The following is a 19,889-nucleotide window of genomic DNA, read 5'->3' as shown; positions in this document are numbered from 1 at the left end:
TTGCCAAACACAGACTTCCATTTGCTCAGTGAGACTCCTCCTCTTCCTCTCTACCTTGACCCCTCAATCCCTCCCTCCCCATCTGTTCTAGAGAGATTTTGTTGTTCTGGTTTGATGCCAGATCGCACGGAGAAAGCAGAAAGGCTGGAGGCAAAGCTAATTAAAAGTTCCTGGACATTAGTCAGCTCCAAGGGAACAATTCGAAGCCTCTAAAGGCCTTATCCACAATTCCCTTTGCCCTGCTGCTTTCCCCCAGGAAAACCCGTTGTTTAGCTCTGAATCAGAACAAACAGCAACCAAGTTTTTCTTCAGATTCTTGTTTGTTCTGATTTAATGCTAAAGAGTAGGTTGTCTGGGGGAAAGCAGTGGGGCAAAGGGAAAATCATGCCTAGAAAGCAAATGACAAGTGGAAAACTGCTTGGACCTGTGATTTCTTGGCACAAGACACGAGGAAGTGTGGAAGAGCCCTAAGTCTCTGTCTCCAAACTACCTCCTCCAACTTCCCTCCATTTGTAGGGAAGAGTCTTAAAGGGTCAACCCTCTTCCTGAAGACAAACACTACTCCTATAACCTGCCTCCTGGTGCACTTCCTGTACTGCTGGATGGGTGCTGTGCTGTGGAGGCATTTGGTTCTTCGGGGGAAGGTGACCATGAGGTTCTGATTTCTGGCCCTACAGGCCCTGGTGGACTGAGAGATTCCTTTGGGGGCTGCTCAAGCACAATGGTCTCCCTATCTTCAACAGTCATCTATGGCTCCCCACCTGGTGTCCCCTGCAGTCTCCAACTCCATGTCTCTGCTAGATTCAGGGGTTATGACACTGCTAGATTCAGGAGTCTTCCCAGCCTCCAGAAAATAATTTTACAGGGGAGGAGTCAGCAGCAGGACGAGAGGAAATAGATCTGTCCATTTGTGTACACATTATTTGAGCATGTTCAGAAGATTAAACCTTTCTTTGGGGTGAGCCCCTAGATGGCCCACTTTCTGCATATCCCCTTTTTTCCTGTGCATTTCAGATATTACTTTTCTTCCACCCCTTTTTTTTCTAAGGATGCTCGCCTTAAATTGAACAGTTGGGTAAACACAGCAGCTTCATGATTTTTATAAATGACAGTGATTTTTCATTGGCTGGTTTGCTTGGAATGCGTAAATTATTTTTATTTCATTGAATTAACTGCCCTTACATTGAAGGAGCTGGTAATTCTCCCGTTTTGCAGGGCTGCATAGGGCTATTATTCGGAATTGGATTTTTATTGACTCTCTCTCCCCCCACCATATACTATGAATTTTCTTTCCTAACATGGAAGTGTGAAAAGGGAGCATGAAATTAATTAGTGGATCGATCTGGCTGTATAAGTTCTGAAGCCACATGGACACGGCTACTTGCTTTCTCCATGTCCAGCGTGGCTTTGCAGTTTTTCCTCCCAAAAAATACAAAGCCTTGGTAAGGAGCTCTTATGTAGCCTTGATATAACTAAAATAAGTACTCTGGTTATTTCCATTGGCAAAGCAACCTTCTCTGTTTTCTCAATAAAGCTGTGTTGCTTTATTTACATATATTGTTTTCTCTATTGTATATGGGTATGTAGTGTGTGTGTAGGGAAAAGCAGGAAGGGAAGGGTCTCTAACATTTTTAGAGACTCCCTTCGGGGGGGGGGCAGGAAATAGCAAGTGGGAATTATACTGACTCAGCTGTAGAGCACCTGCTATGCATGCAAAAAGCCTCAGGTTCAGTGCCCTAGCATCACCAGGTAGGAATGAAGGCAGACATCACTTTCTGGATGTGGTGGAGCTGCTCCACTAGCTTTTCATCAAGTAAATCTCTGCTCCCTTTGGATTTCAACCTGGGTTTAAGACCCAGGTTCATTTCAGTTGAACATATGCACTTGTAAAATGTGTTTGCTTGTTTGTGTGTTGTTTTAGAAAATTCAACATTATTTTTTTTAAAAAACTCGCACTTGAAGTGAAATTCTATTAATTTTCAGAATCCATCTTTCTCTCTCTCCGCACCATGAAGTCTGGGACTGCTTTTCGTTGTTGTTTTTAAAGGGGGGGGGGGAGAAAGAGTGGGGAGAGAAACATACATAAGTGAATGGGAAGACTTCTCTGATAGATCTCACAGTGCAATATGAAGAGAGGCAAATTCTTATAATTTCATTCTCTCTGCAGGGGAGAAAGCATTTACAGTGGTGCCTCGCAAGACGAAAAGAATCCGTTCCGCGAGTCTCTTCGTCTTGCGGTTTTTTCGTCTTGCGAAGCAAGCCCATTAGCGGTTTAGCGGATTAGTGCTATTAGCGGCTTAGCAGCTTAGCGGATCAGCTGATAAGCGGCTTAGCGGATCAGCTGATAAGCGGCTTAGCGGCTTAGAAAAAGGGCGGAAAGGGGGGGGGAACCCGCAGGAACTCACAAGACATTTTTGTCTTGTGAAGCAAGCCCATAGGAAATTCGTTTTGCGAAGCACGTCCAAAATGGAAAACCCTTTCGTCTAGCGGGTTTTCCGTCTTGCGAGGCATTCGTCTTGCGGGGCACCACTGCAGTCAGTTCCCAGGCAGGGAAGCTGTCCAGCACTCTGCTTAGCATGCTTATTCCGAGCCAAGTCCCACTATGTCCAATGAGACTAGCTCCCCAGCAATTGTGCTTAGGATTTAGGAATGGGAGAGACATTCATTCACATCACCCTAACAATTTTACACTCCTTGAACTGCTTTAACCAATATATTAACTGAAATCCACACTCCTCCGTGTTTTGCAATGCTGTTTTCCAGCCTTTTAGGACAGCCAGTGTGGCATAGTGGTTAGTGTTGGGCTGGAAATGGAGAGACCCAGCTTCAAAGCATCACTAAGCTACAAAGCACAGTGGGTGACACTGGGCCAGTCACTCTCTCACAGCCTAACATACTTCATACTTTTTTCGGGGGTGGGTAACCATATATGCTGCTGCGAGCTCCTTGTAGAAGGGGTGGCATAGGAGTGCATTCCAGTTTTTCTATCTGTTTCTTTATATATGTACAAATGCACACTCCATCTAAATTGTCCCACTTTATACATCTGGTGAAATAACTGCTTGCCTATAGTCAATGTGCTGGCCTTCAATGTGCCACAGAACTCATGATGCAAGCATGGGGAAGTGATGCACATAGAGACCTATAAGCTCAGCTAACTAGCCAGGCTACAGGCCTTGTGCCTTATTTTGAGCTAGGAGCAGCTTTACTCCCAAGGTTGTAAACAACATTCTTAAGTGTCTACATTTGACAAGAGAGAGTCCTTTGTTTCCTTGCCTAGTGAATAGGTAATGAAGGAAAGACCATACATTGTGTATTTAGTATTGTGTTGTAACTTTAAATTGGAGGAAGTTTATGCATATGTTTGGCTTTAACAGATAACAGCAGGTCCCACCCTTTGGGGCCTTGCTGGGCTTTTGCAGAGTGATCCCACTGAGCCTTTATTGCTAGCAATAAACACCCTTTTGTTATTCATTAATCCTGCTGGAGTTTTTCCTTTCAGCCCAGACATTTATTTTGCTACAGAACCTCAGACCCCTATGTCTGGATGTGGCCCTTTAGGCCTCTGGATATGGCATCCAAGACTCCCCCTGGGCCATGCCACACTCTTCAGAGACCCTGCTTGAGGGGTTTTGAACTGTGACAGTATTTCTTGCTTGCCAAGATGAACAAATGTGTGTGTGCAGAAACTCCTGGGATGTAGTCAGCCATGCTTCTGGTGGTCTTCAATAGGTTCTCTAAAATGGAACATGGCCCTAAGACTGAAAAATTCCCTGGCCTGCTTTACTATATCTGCTGCAAGGGACTAACCTGTTTATCCCCCTTGATTTTTTTATTTTTTTTAAATGATTAACTGCAGTGTGTTATTCTTTACAGATTTGCGCAAGAACTTTGAGCAAGACCCTCAGGGGAGGGAAGTTCCTATTGAAGGCATGATTGTTCTCCACTGTCGCCCACCAGAGGGAGTGCCTGCTGCAGAGGTGAGGGATCATGCCCTTGGCATTTGACCAAAAAAGAAACAACCCAAAAAACAGTGTCTGTGTTGTTATGTTTGGATTCCTTTGGTTTAATCAGGTTGCAGTGTGAATTTAAATATGAATTAAGCACTGCAAGACAGGCTTAAAAGTTTATTAAAGCCTCCCGTCCCGAGTGAAGCAATATTTGTGTACCTCCTATGTATTACAAATTGAATCTTTTGACATGCTCTGAGTGGATATCAGCAATTATTTCCTTTCCATTATCTCCCACTGAGAAACTATCTACTGACCATCCTGTGCCATTAACCAGTAATCTGCCCAACAAAAGAAAGGGGCCAGTCAATAGCTGTCATTAAATGACATTAAATGTCATTAAATTCTGTGTATCTGAAGAAGTGTGCATGCACATGGAAGCTTATACCAAGAACAAGCTTAGTTGGTCTCTAAGGTGCTACTGGACATTTTTTTTTATAAAGATACTGTTGGAACATAGGAGGAGTTTTGCCTTGGTAGGGATCAACAGCACCCCAGCAAACTTCTCCAGAGTAACCATGAGGGGAGTTTATGATATGGATCCTTTGAACATTTCTCCCATATCGCTGTGCTAATGCATGATGATGCATACTTTAAGGAAAATGCTGGAAACCTCAGGAAGGGAGAATGCTGTTGCGCTCAGATCCTGCTCAATGACTTTCCATGGGCATCTGGTTGGCCACATTGCAAGAAAGAGAACGTTGCACTAGATGGGCCACCAGGCTCTCCTTAGGTTCTTATGAGAGCAGCTTCCACTTTGAGTAGACAAATAGCACATCATGTACTAAAAGTTTCTGGGCTCCGTCTCCCCTTTCCAAGACCAGTTTTACCATGTAGTGAGTTATTTGTGTAGATCGCACCTTAGAAAGGGAAGTGCATTGAACAGTTGGAAGGCAAATAACAGCATGCAGTGCTTTTAGTCCTCTGAGTACTGGAAACTCCATGAAAACACTGACACATTAATTGTGTGTGGCCAGCCGAGCAGCTAAATAAAACATCTTGCCTGGATTTTGTAGTTTTCTTTTGATCATTGCAATTGATCACAAATTTCTTACCATTCCGGCTCTTTCTTCAAGCCTTATGCTCTTCCTTCAGTATCATGACAGACAATTACTGAAAGTGGTCAGCTTGTATCTGTAATTACTTATGCTGCAATTGCTTCCCTGAAAGACCCTCTTCAATCCTCCCCACGGAACCAACTGCCCACTCTTCAGATTAGTAATTGGGAATAAGCACAGACCGCTGTAGGTAACTGATCAGAATTCATGCACATAACCTCTCTTCATCTCTACCTTTCTATGTACACACACACACACACACAAATGTTGACCACAAAACTAGCAACAAAAAATGGTAACAAGAACAGTATCTGTATCTCACCTTCTTGCTCCCAATTGCTTAATGTGGCATACATACTGCAACCCCTCTGTTTGGTTCTTACAACCTTGTCAGGCAGATGTCAGGGACTGGGCAGAGGAGGAATGGTGGAGACTGCCCCCCCCCCCAGCTAGACCTTTCCAGGGAGGAGGAAGAGGAAGACAGTTTAGATTTACAACAGGGGTTTGAGGGAGGTTGCAGCTCAGAGGAAGGTGAGGGGGAAAGTTGGGAAATAATGGGAGAGGTGGTGGAGGAGGAAGCAGCAGAAGGGGCGACAGCTGATGACACAGTGTCTTTAGAAAACATTCCAGACCCCCCCCCCCCGGAACCTGGTGAGCCTTGAAAATAGGAGAGCAAAGGAGACCAGGGAGAAGAGTTGGTAGAAGAAGATTGGAAGAAATTTAAAGTCTATTTACAGAAACACTGTAAAATTAAGGAATGCTAGAGGGAGGTTGGAATGAAGCTAAGTGGTTTTAGCAATAAAGTGGTTAAGGGGTACATAAAAATGGATTGTTAACATGTAAAAATGTAAAGTTATAATATATTACGATAAAGTATTAAGATAAATGCAAAAAGGGTAAGGATTTGTTGAAACAACAATTGAACTAGAATACAAAAGAGGGAGGTGTGAGGAGGTCAGGGAAATAAGTAAATGAAAGACAAGACATGGAAAGATTGAAATGTTTTTAATTGCTTTTTTACTTTTTCTGTATTTTGTACTTTTTGTTTTTCTTTTTCCTTTTTCCTTTTTGTAATTCTTTTGAAACTTTAATAAATATTATTTATAAAAAAAAAGAAAATAGGAGAGCAAAGAGCTCAAAGACAGAGGGCACGTAGCAGCATCCATAGGAGAAAAGACGAGAATGACGAATGAGGAAGTGGGGGGGGGGTCACTCAGGACAGTGCCATTATCCAAGAGGTTGGGTTCTATAGCCTCTTTCTGTAAATACTGAATAAAAAGATAGTTGTAAGATACATTCCCTTGTCTTTGTACGTTCCTCAGCAACCGGCCAGTAGTCGCTGGCAGCGGCTTGACAGTAGGAGAAGCTGAGAGCAAGTGACAGACCCAAGGTCATATTGCAAATTTAATGGCTTCATACAGATTTGAGCTTGGGTCTTCCCAGTCCTAGTGTGACACTAGGTGGTTTGGTGTTATTTACTACAGCTAACACCCTCCCATCAGGTATGTCCAAACAGACTATTCCAGAATTGTGTGTGTATGTTCATTCGATGTATATTTCCAACCTAAGAGCAAGGCCAAGCCTGGTGCCCTCAGAGTTTTGAACACAATTATTCATGACCATAGTCCATGCATCTGGGTCCAATGTGTCCAATGGGTCCAAAACATCTGGAGGGCACCAGGTTGGGGAAGACTGATCTAGGTCAATATTGTATACTTTGGTTGGCAGCAATTTTGCATCCCCATCTCCTTTTCATTTTATGTTGTGCCTTTTAAATTATGGTCCTGAAGGCATGGGCTGCTTCTTCATTGATATTTTTATGTCCATCTGTGAGTGAGTGGAATAAAAATGTTTTGAATGAATGAACAAATAAATGAACAAGTAATAAATCTCCTCCAAACTTGCAATAACATATAAGCTGTTTTGAGCCCCTGCAGGTCCTTAGCTATCTGTTAAGAAGGACTAACATGTTCATTTTGCACTGTCAGCTGCACAAGGAGTATCACTGCACAGTTTATGGCCATTCTTGATAATTCATAAGATGTTGTTCTTGTTGTACTCTTGTAACTTAATAGTGTGCCATTCACTGGTTGATCACTCTTCAGTCCCTTTTACATTCCTTTTCAACAATATTTTGGACTGAAAGGGCTTTGTGTTTTGTGTATGTGAAGTATGCAATTGTAGCTTTGTTTATTTTAAGGGATTGTTTCTCCACCATCCAGTTTGTTCTATTTACAGAAGATTCTGGGATGCATTCTTTGCCCTTTGACCCATTTCCTTTAGAAGTGCAGAGCCTAGAGTAGTATTCTGCAGAGCTTCAAACAAAGCACAGATTTCAAAGGTAAAAAGCTTATGATCACTGGTACTTAGAAAAGCTGTTTTCTGCTATGCCTCAATATGATAACATAAAAGGGACTTAGATATTCATGGTGATGTGGGATAATTGGGCATTTTCTGGAATAAAGGTTTTGCTTGCTTATTTGCTTTTTCCCCTCCATTGAGGAAAAGTTTAAAACAGGAATAGTTTGTTTTAAATTCAGGCTGCAGGTCCAAATATGCACGCTCAGTTGGAGGCTGCAAGAAATGGGACTCATTTCAAAGTAAACTTGCATAACATTTAGCTAAATTTGTGTAGTTTGGGCATCATCAAAATTATTGTGCATCTAGAGATAACACCTCTAGGATGGTATGTGTTTTAAATATTTTCTGTCAGCAAGAGAACAATGGCACAGGTCAGGCCGTTTAAGGTTGGGGTGGGAAATGTGGTCTGACATGGTATCAAGCAAGTTATTGTGTTGCTTTAGATAAAAGAAGCTATTTTATGTGGCACATAGTTAACTATGGGAATTTTTCACACAGGAGGTAGTGACGGCCACCAACCTGAATAGCTTTGAAAGAGGTTTAAACAGATTCATGGAGAAGAGGGCTATTGCTGGCTACTAGCCATGATGGCTATGCTCTGCTTTCACAGTTGGAGGCAGCAATTCTTCTGAATATCAGTTGTTTGAAACCATAGGAGGAAAGGGTGCCGTATTTTTCGCTCCATAAGATGCACCTAGCTTTTAGAGGAGGAAAGGGGGAAACCCCCATTGTTTGGGGGGGGGATCAGCTCACAGTTGTGCAGCTTCTTTTGCAAAGGGGAATAGCCCATGTTTTTTGAGGATCATCTCAAAGTTGTTGAGCTTAAAATCCTGTTTTTATGGGGTTCAACTCACAGTTCTGCAGCTTCTTTAGGAAAGGAAAGGGAGCTGTTCCTACAGTTTCCAGACAGATAATCTAATCAGCCAGTCACATGTCACTTGGGAAACAAACAGCCTCCATCTGCAGAACATTCAACAATGGAGGCCTGGACAAGGGGCCGGGGCCAGAAAGGGAGCCAGCAATCATCACACATTTGCTCCATAAGACGCACAGACATTTCCCCTTACTTTTTAGGAGGAAAAAAGTGTGTCTTAAGGAGCGAAAAATACGGTACTCTTATGCTTGAATCCTGCTTGCTGGTTTCCCATGGCTAACTGTGAGAACAGGATGCTGGAGGAGGTGGGCCAATGGTCCACCTACTCTTCTTATTTTATTATGCTGCAGGTTGTGAAAGGCTCTTCTGTGACTTCTATATTCTGTATGTATGCATTTACTCTGATAATCTGTGCTTCATTGATTTCAGATGCTGATTTTGGCAATAATAGCCCTCTCCAGTCATTTTTTCCCCCTCCACAGTTATCACCATTTGAGCCTTTTGGTCGCACCCATGCACTGCATCATAGGCTTCATCGCCTTCCATGATTTAGGAAAGGAACTTCTACATTGTGCTGTACTTACCATAGATTTCCTGCATCGTATAGAAGCCTGACCTCCCATGGCTTAATGTTACTTCTTAACACAACCATAATGTAAATGAAGCAAGAAAGATAGTTCACATATTCACAGAAATCTTTCTTGTCCACAGTTTCATTCTATGGAGGATACTGGCCATTGTCAAAAGCTTTCCTGGGAAAAGCCTATGCTTTGGTGTTGAGGCCATGGCCTCCCTTCTTCCAAGAGAAAGTGTCAGCTCTTTTCATTGGGAGAAGTTGAAATCTCATTTTCTCCATCAGAAATGCAGATATGCAAGAGGAGAGAGTTGAAATGTAGGATGGGGATTCTTGCCAAATAATAGTAAGGAGAGAAATAGAAAGAATGATGGAATGAGATATGCACACATAAAAAGGAGGAGAAAATGACCTTTAGTTATCTTCCCAGCTGAAAAGCCTGTTCATCAATTGGTTAGAAGTGTGGGCTTAAATAGTATCCCTTTTATCTGAAATGTGTGTCTTACATAGACACATTGTTAACTGAGAACAGGACATAATTAAATTCCAGGAAAGCATGTTTCTTCCTTTCTGTCTAATCACTGAATCCTGCCTATAGTATCTCATGCTTTAGTAGAAACTCCTGTCGCCTTGGAAAAGCAGCAGCTCTTGGCTCAGCCGTGTGGCATTTGGTGGTAGATCACATTTCTAGAAAATACCCTGGCAAGAGAAAAAGGCTGGGGAAAGATGCCTTGGAATGCCAAGGGTGCAGAAATTTGATAACCTGTCTGCGCCAGGTTTGGGCTATGGGCAGCTGTATCTGGAGTTAGTACTGTCCCACCCCATGTACTTCCAGCTAGTTGCTAGAGCTGGAGCTTGGCTAGAAGAGAAGGTCGTACTTTGTTGACAGTCGAGAGCAGAGGGCTCTACAGCTCAGGAGCAGAGCAGCTGCTTTGCATGCAGAAGATCCCAGGTTCAATACGTGGTAAAGGTAAAGGGACCCCTGACCATTAGGTCCAGTCGTGGCTGACTCTGGGGTTGCGGCGCTCATCTTGCTTTATTGGCCAAGGGAGCCAGCGTACAGCTTCCGGATCACGTGGCCAGCATGACTAAGCCACTTCTGGCGAACCAGAGCAGCGCACAGAAACGCTGTTTACCTTCCCGCCGGAGCGGTACCTATTTATCTACTTGCACCTTGACGTGCTTTCAAACTGCTAGGTTGGCAGGAGCAGGGACCGAGCAACGGAAGCTCACCCCGTCATGTGGATTCGAACCACTGACCTTCTGATCGGCAAGTCCTAGGCTCTGTGGTTTAACCCACAGGGCAATACATTGTATGTCTTGTTAAAAAGAAAAATCAAGTAAAAAAAAAAATACTTTCCCCCTGATACCCTGGAGAGAAGCTGTAGATGGCAAGATAGACAATCAGTCTTGACGTAGTGTAAGGTAACTTCCCAAGAACAGTTATCCAGGCTCCAGATAAGATGGCAGGTAGGTTACCTGACCAACTTGCTGCTGCTTATCCCCTCTTCCATGAGATCATTCTCCTCCAGAACAACCAGGTCTCTGGTCTGGGGGTGATGTGGGTTTTCCATAACATTTTCCAATGCAAATTGCCCTCATTTGCATTTGAAATTTTTCTGATACTCTGGAGAGTAACCTAATTTAGCATGTTAATTTCCCTTGCATTTTGAAAACAAAGCTAAAAGCATCGAAACTGCCAAGCTTGTGTTTGCAGTTGGCATCCATTCTTTGTCACTAATTAACTTATGAAACAGATTTCCACCACCACCACCACCCCAAAAAAACCCATGGGAAAATAAAATCTGGAAGCTTTTCAGTGGGAAATTTTCTGCCCCAGACCACTGGTATGGACAGATCTAGGAGGGACAGTGAATACATTAGTACTTCTTGTAATGTACAGTGCATTTTGCCAGCTGAGGCTAATACACCAGCTGGGACACCCCCCCCCCCCGAAATAACCTGGCCGCAGTTATCTATAGCCTGGTGACCTATAGGCTGGACTATTGTACTTTGTTGAAAGTGAAGTTCTGAGCTTTCCATATCCATCTGCTTGACCACTGTGAGAACACCATGATGGCCTTGATAGGCCTTTGGTCTGATCCAACAGATCTGTTAGGTTCTCAAATTGCCTTTTGAAGGCTTCTTGAAACTTCAGTTAGGACAACATATAGTGGTAACTCGGGTTAATAACTTAATTCATTCTGGAAGTCTGTTCTTAACCTGAAACTGTTCTTAACCTGAAGCACCACTTTAGCTAATGGGGCCTCCTGCTGCCACTGTGCCGCCAGAGCACGATTTCTGTTCTTATCCTGAAGCAAAGTTCTTAACCTGAAGCACTATTTCTGGCTTAGCAGAGTCTGTAACCTGAAGCGTATGTAACCTGAAGAGTATGTAACCCGAGGTACCACTGTACAGGTGTTCAGTTATTAAATGGGACTACTGATAGGGAGCATACTGGTAGCGTGGCAAACCATCGTTCCATCTTCAAGAGGGTGCACAGCTGTGATTCTTGCCTAATTGTACAGTGATTTGCAAGCTAGCTTCAAACTGTAATTTTTTTAACCCCATTGAGCCATTGTTTGCGGTCAGGGCTCTGTTTTAGACATTAAAACAAATCATAGTTTTGTGTTGCCCAGTGAGGTTGAGGGCTTGGGTGTTTGTGTGTGTGATTTCAACCCAGACTTCTGTGATCTTAGCCTAGGGGTCTCCAACCTTCTCAGGGCAGTGGGCACATTTGGAATACTGAGAACTTGTCATGAGTTGGAGTCACAAAAATGGCTGCTATAGGGGCTGCAGCAAAGCACAAAATAGCTGACATGGGGGTGTGATATGATGCAAAATGACTGCCACATCGGAAAGAAGCGAAAAACAGAAAACACCATGAAATTGTGAGAGCATGCTCCTCATCACATACACTACCAATTAACAGGTGAAAAAAATCCACCTGCCCATTTACCACCAAATTCAGAGAGGACTTCTCTGCACCCCTTCTCTGCTCAAAATGGGTGGGTTTCCAATCCTGGCAGGCAATGAAATGTGGGCAAGTTTAAGATGGTGGGTTTTCCATGCAGGAGAGGCTCAGTCAATGCAAACAGGAAAATGAACAGGGTGAGCAATCAGTCACTTGCACAGTGTGGATTTTTGAGGAGATATTTACTGAGACCTTTTGTAGCATGCATCAGTGGATACTGTCTGGTGGGCACCTTGATGCCTGCAGATGCCACCTTAGCCCATGGGTAGACAACCTAAGGCCTGGGGGCCGGATCTGGCCCAATCGCCTTCTCAATCCGGCCTGTGAACGGTCTGGGAATCAGCTTGTTTTACATGAGTAGAATGTGTCCTTTTATTTAAATGCATCTCTGGGTTATTTGTGAGGCATAGGAATTCATATATACTGTGTGTGTGTGTGTGTGTGTGTGTGTGTGTGTGTATTAATTATATCCTGGCCCCCCCACAAGGTCTAAGGGACAGTGGACCAGCCCCCTGCTGAAAAAGTTTGCTGACCCCTGCCTTAGCTTGACCTTCTAACCCAGGAGTGGAGAAAGTCAGGCCTAGGGGCCAAATGCAGCCCTTTTGTCCTGTCTATTTACCTTCTCCTGAACTCTTCCCAGATCACATGGAACACAGGAAGCTGCCTTATGCTAAGTTCACACTATCTCCCAAGACATGATCTTCACGGGTCTTGCCCAACACCCTCCTGCTTTTCTCTGGCTGGCATGTGTTGTTGGACTGTCATGATGCCTCTTACTTGCCTAGAAGGAAGTATATGTGGTATGCGTCAAAACTTTTGTATGGCTGGAATGCAGAAAACTGTACAAAGCTAAGAGTAAGAATGTCAGAAGCCATCGTTCTTTTTCCACACCATCACATGCAGAGCTGTTTCAATTCTGCTGCAGTTCAGCTTCCAACAAAAACAATGTTATTGTTTCTGCAAATTAGTGTTGGCGGTGGGGGAGTGATCAATGATGGATCGTTTGCTGCCTGAAAACAACAACAGTGAATACCAATTATATTCACTGAAAGAATATCTGTTCTGAACATCCGACAATTAAGTGAACACCAGCCATTTCCACTCCTTCTTTTTGTCAGAGCCCTCCAATATACCTAGGTGAGAGTCACATTCATTGTGTCACCCTCTTTTGCCTTTGGCCCTGGCTGCTACTGGCATGTGGCCCCCAGAAGGCTGCAATGAGGGAAGGTGGCCCTTGGGACGAAAATGGTTCCATCCCCCTCTGCTCTAGCCGCTTCACCACAGTGTCTTGCTTTCAAAACTCTCTCTGCTCCCTGCTCACACCCCACCGCAGTCCCCTGCTCTGTAGCATCTCGCACCATCTTCTTCCTGGCAAACCCTGCTGTGCGTGATGCATCTTCAGGTTTACCCTCCAGATAAGATGACACATATTTGATTCAGCGCAAGCAGGTGAGACTTGCACCTGAATTTCTCTGAGGGGTGAGAACTTAAAAAACAAAAAAACAAAAGTAGAAGAAGCCAAGAACAACAAAACTTCTGAGTTCTCATTCAGAGCGTGTAAGTCAATACACCTAGGAATCATAAAGGTCACAAACAGAAATGCTGAAGGAAAACAACATTTCTGCTTAATGGGATTGATCAGAAGACAGACAGACGAGTGAAAAGGGGGATAGTGCTTTGGGGGATGTGTTTGGATTCTGCTTGACTGAATTACTTCATTCGTGACTGCAGGGATTCACTTTTTTCCACTGGTTCCATGGCATAATTGGATTCCTGTTTTTAATAAATGTTCAGGTTTCCCAAGTGGTTATGCTCCATAACAGGCTGGGTGCTTTATCCCTGAAATGATACCCTTATTCTCCTTTTTAACACCTCTCATTGAGAATTATGCATCAAGAGTGATACAGCAGCTTGAGTGGATATCAAGGCCTGGATTCACTAGTCAGCCATGCAAACTGTTTTGGCTATGAGTCCTGGAAGATGTTCTCCACCTGGCCTGGGAGGGTGGGCGCCTGATTGACTCCAGCTACAAAAGCTGAAGCTGCTGAACAGAATCATGTTTAAGGGTTTTTGTTGGGGGTGGGGGTTGTTGCTGTTGCCCTTAATTTTTTTGTATCCTTATTTTTGCCTGGCTGGAAAGTGTCCTTGATTTCTGATAATGTATCTGATAATAGAGAATGGAGAGCGGTGTGTCTGAGTGTGTGTAGAAACTAGCCTACTATTATATAGGTATTTTTTTTTATTTACTGCTCTTCTGCCTTTAGACTCTGTTAATAATGGGTTCAGTTGGACATTGTGTACAAAGCACTTAGCATGTTTAAAAAGTCTCATACAAATGTTTTTAAAGGATTGTTACACGTGCCTTCAGATTGCTGCAGAGGCAGCATAAGTAGCCTTTAACCACAGTTTGTCTACTCTCAAGTTCCAGTTCTCTCCTGATGTTAGCATTATATTTCATGCAAGCTGCAAACCATTTCTCTCTAAGTTGTTGTGAAAACAAAATGTATGTCACCCAGAGATCGTTTTAGAAAAGGTGGGATGAAAATGCAATTGATGGATCATGTTGTAGAAGTTTAAATAGGATTAACCTGAACCACAGTCAGGTGTATGAGGTTGGAGAGCTTTGGGTTTTGGGGTGGGGTGTGGGCAGGGGTGTCTGGTGCCTCTAGGGACTGGTGGGACAGAAGTCCTGGAGCCCAGCAGGAGGTCGAGTCAAAGCCACCCTGTCAGCTGCATCCCATTGCCGACAGAGGGGCGGAGCTTAGAGAGAGAGAGGAGGAGGTAATTAGGCAGGAATGTGGAACGAGGCTGGCAGTGTTGCAGTGATTATAAAGAGTAAAGGCCTAAGGGCTAGAGGGTCATGGTTAGTGTCCTTCCCAGTGATAGATAGATAGATAGATAGATAGATAGATAGATAGATATAGATAGATATAGATAGATGATAGATAGATAGATAGATAGATAGATAGATAGATAGATAGATAGATAGATAGATAGATGATAGATAGATGATAGATAGATGATAGATAGATGATAGATAGATAGATAGATAGATAAATAGATAGATAGATAGATATAGATATAGATTACTACCTCCACCTTTTGTTAGTATCCCCATCTTACCTGTACTGTTCACAGATGCACAAGAGAGAGAGAGAGAGAGAGAGAGAGAGAGAGAGAGAGAGAGCTGGAAACTGCATTTTAAGCATTTGTTTTGCCAACAGTAGCCTTAATTTATTGATGTGACTATGGGTCATAAAGGGGTAAATTTATAACCAGTGCATATCAATCAACGGTTCTTCTAGCACTCTGCCATGTGAGAATCCAAATCTCTCTCTCTCTCTCTCTCTCTCTCTCTCTCTCTCTCTCTCTCTCTCTCTCCTGATGCAAGGACAAATGAAGCCAGCTTCTCAGTTACAGACTTCACCTTGCTTGCAAGTCAGAACTCACTTTTCCATTGGTTAGAGCACAAATTAAACAAGGAGGAAGCTGGATCAGGAGTTTTGTTGTGGTATATTTATCAGCTGAGTGTTGAAATGGATAACATGAGAGTTGGCGTCAAGACCTGGTATTCTTGGCCACCTGCTGAACTCTCAGCATGCTAGGAGGACCCAAATCTGACACTGCCTTTATTCTTCCACACATCTTTCCCACAATTCCTCCCAACATGGGGTCATTCCGGGGCATTGTGGTGATTCCTCAGTTACCTGATTCTGCTTGGAGTGGTGCTGCCAGATAAGTTTGCCATGGGCGACCAATAGAGAAGCAGAGCTGCTATAGGGCACTTTGTCCAGGGTCCCCTCAAACCTAGATCCAGCCTGGATACTGTGGCCCACCCTATCTTTATGGGGAAAGACCACAGCTCAGTGGTAGCATAATTGCTTTGCATGCAGAATATCCCAGGTTCAGTCTCCAGCATCTCCAGGTAGGGCTGGGAGAGCTGCTGCCAGTCCATGTAGACAACACTGAGCTTTGAATCAGGACAAGGTAGTTCTGCTTAGCACCTGCTCCATGTCTTTGCAAAGATTATAAGTAAAGTGACCCCTGACCATTAGGTCCAATCGTGGCCGACTCTGGGGTTGCGGCGCTCATCTCGCTTTATTGGCCGAGGGAGTCGGCGTACAGCTTCCGGGTCATGTGGCCAGCATGACTAAGCCGCTTCTGGCAAACCAGAGCAGCACACGGAAACGCTGTTTACCTTCCCGTCGGAGTGGTACCTATTTATCTACTTGCACTTTGATGTGCTTTCGAACTGCTAGGTTGGCAGGAGCAGGGACCGAGCAACGGGAGCTCACTCTGCCACAGGGATTCAAAGATTATACTTCTGAAATAATTAGAAAAGTTCATAAAATGGCCATCTAGACTGGCAAGTGCTTATGGGGAACCTGGAAGCAGGAAATGAGCGCAACAGGCTCTCTGCACTTTTGATTCCTGGTTTTCAGTATTTAGAGGCATCCTGCCTCTCACTGTGGATGCAGAGCAGAGCTACTGACAGCCTTATCCTTCGAATCCCAGTCACTGGAACACTACTTGGAAGAGCACTCAAGTCTTTCTAGACGATTTCCATGGAGATGATCGAGCCAGGGAAATGACTTTAAATGTGCCACTGCAGGCTCTGAATAAAAATATCCCACAATCTGTTTTAAACTCTTAATTTGGCAGCTGTTGGCTCGACAGTTGAAAAGCAGAGTTGAGAAAATCCGGTGGACTGTATTAATAACAACATCTTTTGCATCCAGGGATACTGGTCTTAAGTGGTTGATTTTGAAACTGCATTTTTGTAGCCTCTCATCGCCTATCCTTCGAATTGTTTGCCAGTAGTTAAAGGGTATATGAATTAAGTTCCACTTTTGATCAGCAGCACTCAAGGCTGACCCAAGAGATTTTGAGGCCTGGAATGGGCAAGTTTATGCCCTCCCCATTCCATGTCCATAAGCCAACCAGGCAGACATTGGAACCTTCCTTTGATACTCATGCTGAGACAGCATTTTTCACTGGACCTGAGGACAGCTGACTAGCTTATGAGGGCAGTCCATGTGTTCCAGCACCTTCCCACAGTTCATTCCCTGCTTTGCCTGCCTGGCACCACCTCGCTGCTAACTTGGATAAATGCTACAATGCAGCAGTGGCGTGCTGTTCTTTTGTGGGCTCAGAAAATGTCACGTGCCCCACAGTGCAGACAGGGTCAGGCTTGGCTTGGCAGGCTCTGATAGAGGAGAAGGGAAAAGAGATTGGGGGTCTGAATTAGGGGGGTCATGTTGGGAAGGAGGGCTTTCCCCTTTCCACCCTGATGTCAGGTGCTTTGGAAAGGGAGAGCAGGAGTGCCGGTTGGAGAGCTGGGGACGACAGAAAGGCAGCAACTCAATAGCTAACTAGGCAGGAAGCTGCAGCCTTGTCATCTAGAAGCAGACACCACCTTCACAGATAGGAACAGACCATCCTTCCCAGGGGAGCACATGCATTCACTCTCAATATTCTTCACAAAGTGAGCATGCCATGCCTCATCTTTAAAAGCTTAATGAGAAGGGCAGTTAATATTTTTGGTTTTGTCTACAGTGGTAGCTCATGTTACAAACACCTCAGGTTACAAACACTTCAGGTTACAGGCTCCGCCAACCCAGAAGTAGTACCTCGGGTTAAGAACTTTACCTCAGGATGAGAACAGAAATGGTGTGGTGGCGGCGCGATAGCAGCAGGAGGCCCCATTAGCTAAAGTGGTACCTCAGGTTAAGAATGGTTTCAGGTTAAGAACGGACCTCCAGAACGAATTAAGTTCGTAATCAGAGCCACCACTGTACTGTGAAACTTTTTGCCCTGCCTGAACTCCTGAAACCGTGTCTGCTGCTGAGCTTGCAGTGTTACTTGCCTGAGTAAATATCTCTTTCCTGCATCCAAGTAAGAGCCTCTTTGTGTATTGGGAGGGAGCCGAGCCAGTCAGTGGCCTTTTCTACGGCCAGTATCTGCAAGATGTTGGGAGAAGGAAGGCAGGCAGCCAGCTCAAGCTAGCAACGAAAAGGCATTGCTATCCACTGGACTGCTAACTCAGGAGACTGGACCTGGTTGGGGTTCAGGAGGATCACTGGGGTAGGGCTACTGCCTCTGCCTCCTCTCTCTCCCCACACACCTACCCCCTGAGGCAGCTGCTTCACTCTACCTAATGTTTAGGTTGGCCCTGGGGAATCTATGGCTCACCAGATTTTGTCGGACTCTCATTTCCATCAGCCCTGGAGCATGTCCAACTATCTGGGGTGACTGGGGTTGCAGACCAGCAACATGTGGAGGACTGCAGGTTCCCCATCCCTCTTTAAGAGTCCTCAGCAAATAATTTTGTACAGTTCAGGAGTGCCACAGTGCACCAACACTTCACCTTTATATAAAAATTGTGGGTATATTTAGCTTTTAAAATCTTGATCGAGTAGTAGGGGGAGGTTTGGGGATTATGTTATGAGAGATTTTAGTGCCAAGGGGGGGAAATGCAAATTAAGTGCTCAAATGATTCAAGCTTGCTTCATTAGCATAATTAATTCTCTTTGTGTTGTTGCAATGCATTTTGGCAAGGAGTGGCAGAGGGCAAGGAAGACGAGGAGCTGTGGAGAGCTACAATTGCTAGAAAAGGAACACAGGTCACAAGCTCCTTCCCGGGCCTTTCTCTGCCCGGAAGGGGGATGTTTAGTTTCTCAGAAATGCACTTGTAGTTCTACAGTGCCTTCAGATTTGTGATTGTGTTCACAATGGTCAATTTCACCTTATAGTGAAGCTAACCTTGGCTATTCACCAGATTGGACCTTAAACAAGTACCGCGCTAATGATGTTTAAGGCCATACTTTTTTGAAGTTAGATTTTTTTCATGTCACATTGTCCTGCGAGTCACAAAATAGGGTGGTTGCTGGCAAAAAAGAGTTAGTCTCCCCCACATCCTTCATGCCACATCACCTACTTAAATCTCCTATCTGCCAAGAATAAACAGCTATTTTCTTTTGGACACATGCAGGGAACTCTGCCAATTTGCCTGTCACTTGCTACAAATCACCATTCAGTGAATAGCAAGTTCCTTGAATAGCACACACTGAAAAAGTGTTGCCTGCCTTTTAATGTTTGGGCCTAAGAGTTTTATTTTGTTGTTATATATTTATCTCACTCTTGGGGTGGCATACAAGCTTTTTCACTCTCTCTTCCCTGCTTTCCCAACCCTGTGAAGTACATCCTGATGAGAAATGGTGACTGGGCTATCAGCACCCTCTGTGATTCATATACAGATGGGCATATCCATCAATTTCTGTTTCTCATTCCACCCATTCCAGTCTTATGTTTATTTCCCCATTTGTTTGTGGTGTTTAGTTAGTTAGTTAGTTACTTAGTTAGATAGTTAGTTTCTTAGTCACTTTATGCAAAAAGTTGCAAAGCAGATTTGTTCCAAGCAGCCTTCTCTGCTCCCCTCCAGTTAGCCTGCTATCCTCAGGTGCAGAGGAGGAGAGTGTCCTAATCCAATCAGATTTGCTATTTGGAATGGAGGGCTGTCCTTTGCCTAATGTACCAAAAGATCTTGGGCCTATCCTAATTTGAACCTGTGGATTGCATCCAATGATAGCAGAGGACCCATTGAAATTAATGGATATAATTAAGGTAAAGATAAAGGACCCCTGGACGGTTAAGTCCAGTCAAAGGCAACTATGGGGTTGTGGTGCTCATCTTGTTTTCAGGCCAAGGGAGCCTGTGTTTGTTCACAGACATTTTTCTGGGTCAGGTGGCCAGCATGACTAAACTGCTTCTGGTGCATGGAGCACCATGACAAGTGCCAGAGTGCACGGAAATGCCGTTTGCCTTCCCACCACAGCAGTACCTATTTATCTACTTGCACTGACGTGCTTTTGAACTGCCAGGTTGGCAGGAGCTGGGACAGAGCAACGGGAGCTCACCCTGTCGCAGGGATTCGAACCGCCAACCTTCTGATTGGCACACTCAAGAGGCTCGGTGGTTTACACCACAGTGCCACCCGCGTCCCTAACGGATATAATTTCAATGTGTCTACCCTGAGTAG

General features: G+C 44.3%; 1 protein-coding gene across 2 annotated transcripts in view; it reads left to right on the top strand.

The window, feature by feature from the left end:
- Positions 1–19,889, top strand: part of UNC5D (unc-5 netrin receptor D) — a 408,173-nt gene that overhangs the window by 235,109 nt on the left and 153,175 nt on the right. For both annotated transcript variants that reach the window (XM_079954964.1, XM_079954963.1), the window contains exon 4: positions 3,877–3,980. In XM_079954964.1, the coding sequence (XP_079811090.1) occupies positions 3,877–3,980 (104 nt within the window). The remainder of the gene's footprint in view (positions 1–3,876; positions 3,981–19,889) is intronic.

The sequence above is a fragment of the Podarcis cretensis genome (assembly GCF_951804945.1).
Source record: "Podarcis cretensis genome assembly, chromosome: 15".
NCBI lineage: Eukaryota > Metazoa > Chordata > Lepidosauria > Squamata > Lacertidae > Podarcis > Podarcis cretensis.
The sequence above is the reverse complement of the archived record's forward strand: the minus strand, read 5'-3'. Positions and strand labels throughout refer to the sequence as shown.